Here is a 2,777-nt window from a genome sequence, read left to right on the forward strand (position 1 = left end):
CTCATCAAATGTTGACAAATTTAATTGCATATGCACTTTATTATTTAAATATGCTTGCAAGTAGGTAAATGAGTTCCTTATCAGACACATACTTGATTTCTCTATCCAATTCCAAAAGCAAACTTCTTTTTTCTACTACGCGTTTAGGTGATAAGCATCGCCTTGCCCGCGGCAAAGCTCTTTTAAGCTTTCTATACATTTTGTATAAGCGCGTGCAGAGTAAAACCACTTTCTGCCCATCGCTGCCTTACATCGATAAGATAGAACTTTTACATTAGGGGTATTCTCGAAGTCTTGCAAAGCCCTGTCATGGTGCATGGAGTGCACGGTTTGCAAATCAGAAACCCGATTTTTACAATGCAATTCGTACAATCCGTGCAACATGCAATGGCTTTGCAAGATTTCGAGAATACCCCTATCATGTCCGTCTATATCTGCGGCTACCAGATACAGCTCCTATTCTGTACTCGTCCATATACAATTTGGGATATGTAGGAAAGCTAAAAATAGCGTATATAGTTTAGTCGCGGAAATAGAAGCTTTTTAAAGCTTTTTTTTTATATTCTGGCTTCAAGCTATAACTACAAAAGGGATACTCAGAGAGCGCTTTTACTTTGTGTGCGGCCATATAAATCGGAGTGAGAGCTTTCGGCCCGCGTGCGCTGTTTTGCGCACCACTGAACTACAACGACAGTTATAATTTGACGAAAATGGTACTCAGGCTTAATTGCACTATGTACAATATNTTCTGGGTGATTGTATTGACGCTGTTGCAGGGTTTGTGCGGCATGTGCTTTGGATTCCTCATCTCATCGGTCTGTGAGCTGGAACGTAACGCCATACAGCTGGCGTTGGGTTCATTCTATCCCACGCTGCTGTTATCCGGTGTGATTTGGCCCATTGAGGGAATGCCCATTGTGCTGCGGTAAGTTTAGAATATTTTCAAGCAATAAAAAAAAAATGTTTATAAAACGTACATATCTTTTCGCGTCTCTATATCGCTCTTTGCAGATACATTTCGCTTTGCCTGCCACTGACACTCGCTACCACTTCGCTGCGGTCGATATTGACGCGTGGTTGGGCCATCACGGAGAAGGCTGTGTACTCGGGCTTTCTGAGTACGCTGGCGTGGATCCTTGGCTTTCTGATACTGACGCTGTTGGTGCTGCGAGCGAAGCGTGGATAATATAATTTGCAACAGTGGCGGCCAAGGGCTCGGCTGCAAATCGGGACAACAAATTAATTTAATTTTTACTCTTGAGTTTTTGTTTTTTATAAATCATCGATACTAGAAATTGAGAAATTGTACATGTAAATTAAAATTTGTACTTAATATGCAAAGTATTTAAGCGAACTGGGTTGATTCGAACTCAGCTGTATATAGTATATGTATGACTTATATATAGCTTGCGCTTAAGACCTTATTCATATTTGTACATATGTATGTAGGCATGTACATACGACCAATGTCGATAAAATTAAAGCTGAATTGTAGTTGTTGTAGAGAGTATATACTATATACATACATACATACATACACACAAAAGAAAACACAACAAATACAAGTGTATAAGGTGTCTTGTCCTAATCTTAGCATTAATTCATATTTAATAGATTATCTAGTTTATTTTACATTCCCATGCACGCACCGTTCTATTTTATCAGCTTTCTGCTTAGCAAAAATATCTAGTTTTTACTTTAAACTTTAAACCTTAATAAATTTAAATCTTATCTGTATCGCTATGTAAACAAAAATTTTATAATTTTTCATTTCCGATGGTCCTCAAATTCATGAGGTAACAAATTTACTTATTCGACTGCAACAAAGTATTTTCGAACTAAAATTTCCTTTTTAATTACTAAAGTCTTTCTCAACTCACAGCTCATAACTTTTTGTACTTAACTTATTTTTATTTTTTTCCGATAACATTAAGCTGTGCACACACGAGAGTATGCCCTACATACATCCATACATGCACATGTAAGTCTATATCTTTATTTGACACTTCGAATTGTGTGCCTGTGTGCTCGCGTAATTTTCATCATTAAACAATATTTTTTTTTTATATAAAATATTTTAATTTAGTTATCCATTTAGTTATGTTTTAAGGTTAAGGTTGTGTTTTTTTTTTTAATTTTTAAGTTTAAGAAAGAATTTAACAATTTCCCTTGTAAATAAAAAATATAAAAAATTGTACTTAAAGAACAAAAACCAGAACAAAAATAATGTAATACAACAACGAATTAGTCGAAATATAGTTTATTTGTATTTTGTGTATTCTGCCTCTGCTAGTCTTCTGTCTTCTCTAATTTCGACTCACTGTCCACTCGAACACAACTTTCGTCCATTTTTGGTACACTGATAAAAAAGTTTCGTAACGTCAACTAAATATCTCTTTCCCTTTTTAGTTATGCAGATGTGTTTTTTTGTTTGTTATCGCTACATATCGCACCCTTTTTGGTTTTTGATTTTCTCACAATTCCCTTTTCTCTAACATTATCTAACACGAATGGACTGTGATTATATTAATTTCCTTTAATTTTTATGTACACAAAAAAGAAATACGAGAAATTATAAAATGTATATGTACATGCATACCTTTTTTTTAGCTACTTTGTGAAATTCTTTGGCACTTTAAGTAAGAAAATTCTATATGTATGTACATACGTACATATTTATGCTCATTCTAATAATTATGTACTTTGAAATAGAAATTTATATGCATTTTAGTTACATATGCTAATGTATATATGTGTAAAAACATATTGTGAAAGTC

General features: G+C 34.4%; 1 protein-coding gene across 1 annotated transcript; it reads left to right on the forward strand.

The window, feature by feature from the left end:
- Positions 1–734: 734 nt before the first annotated feature.
- On the forward strand, positions 735–2,559 carry LOC108372617 (ABC transporter G family member 20-like). Its single transcript, XM_017628347.1, has 2 exons — positions 735–925; positions 1,012–2,559. The coding sequence occupies exons 1-2, from the start codon at positions 735–737 to the stop codon at positions 1,184–1,186; spliced, it is 366 nt and encodes a 121-aa protein (XP_017483836.1). The 3' UTR covers positions 1,187–2,559.
- The last annotated feature ends 218 nt before the right edge of the window (positions 2,560–2,777 follow it).

Source organism: Rhagoletis zephyria, unplaced genomic scaffold (genome assembly GCF_001687245.7).
Source record: "Rhagoletis zephyria isolate East Lansing unplaced genomic scaffold, Rhagoletis_zephyria_1.1 Rzeph_scaffold_05923, whole genome shotgun sequence".
NCBI lineage: Eukaryota > Metazoa > Arthropoda > Insecta > Diptera > Tephritidae > Rhagoletis > Rhagoletis zephyria.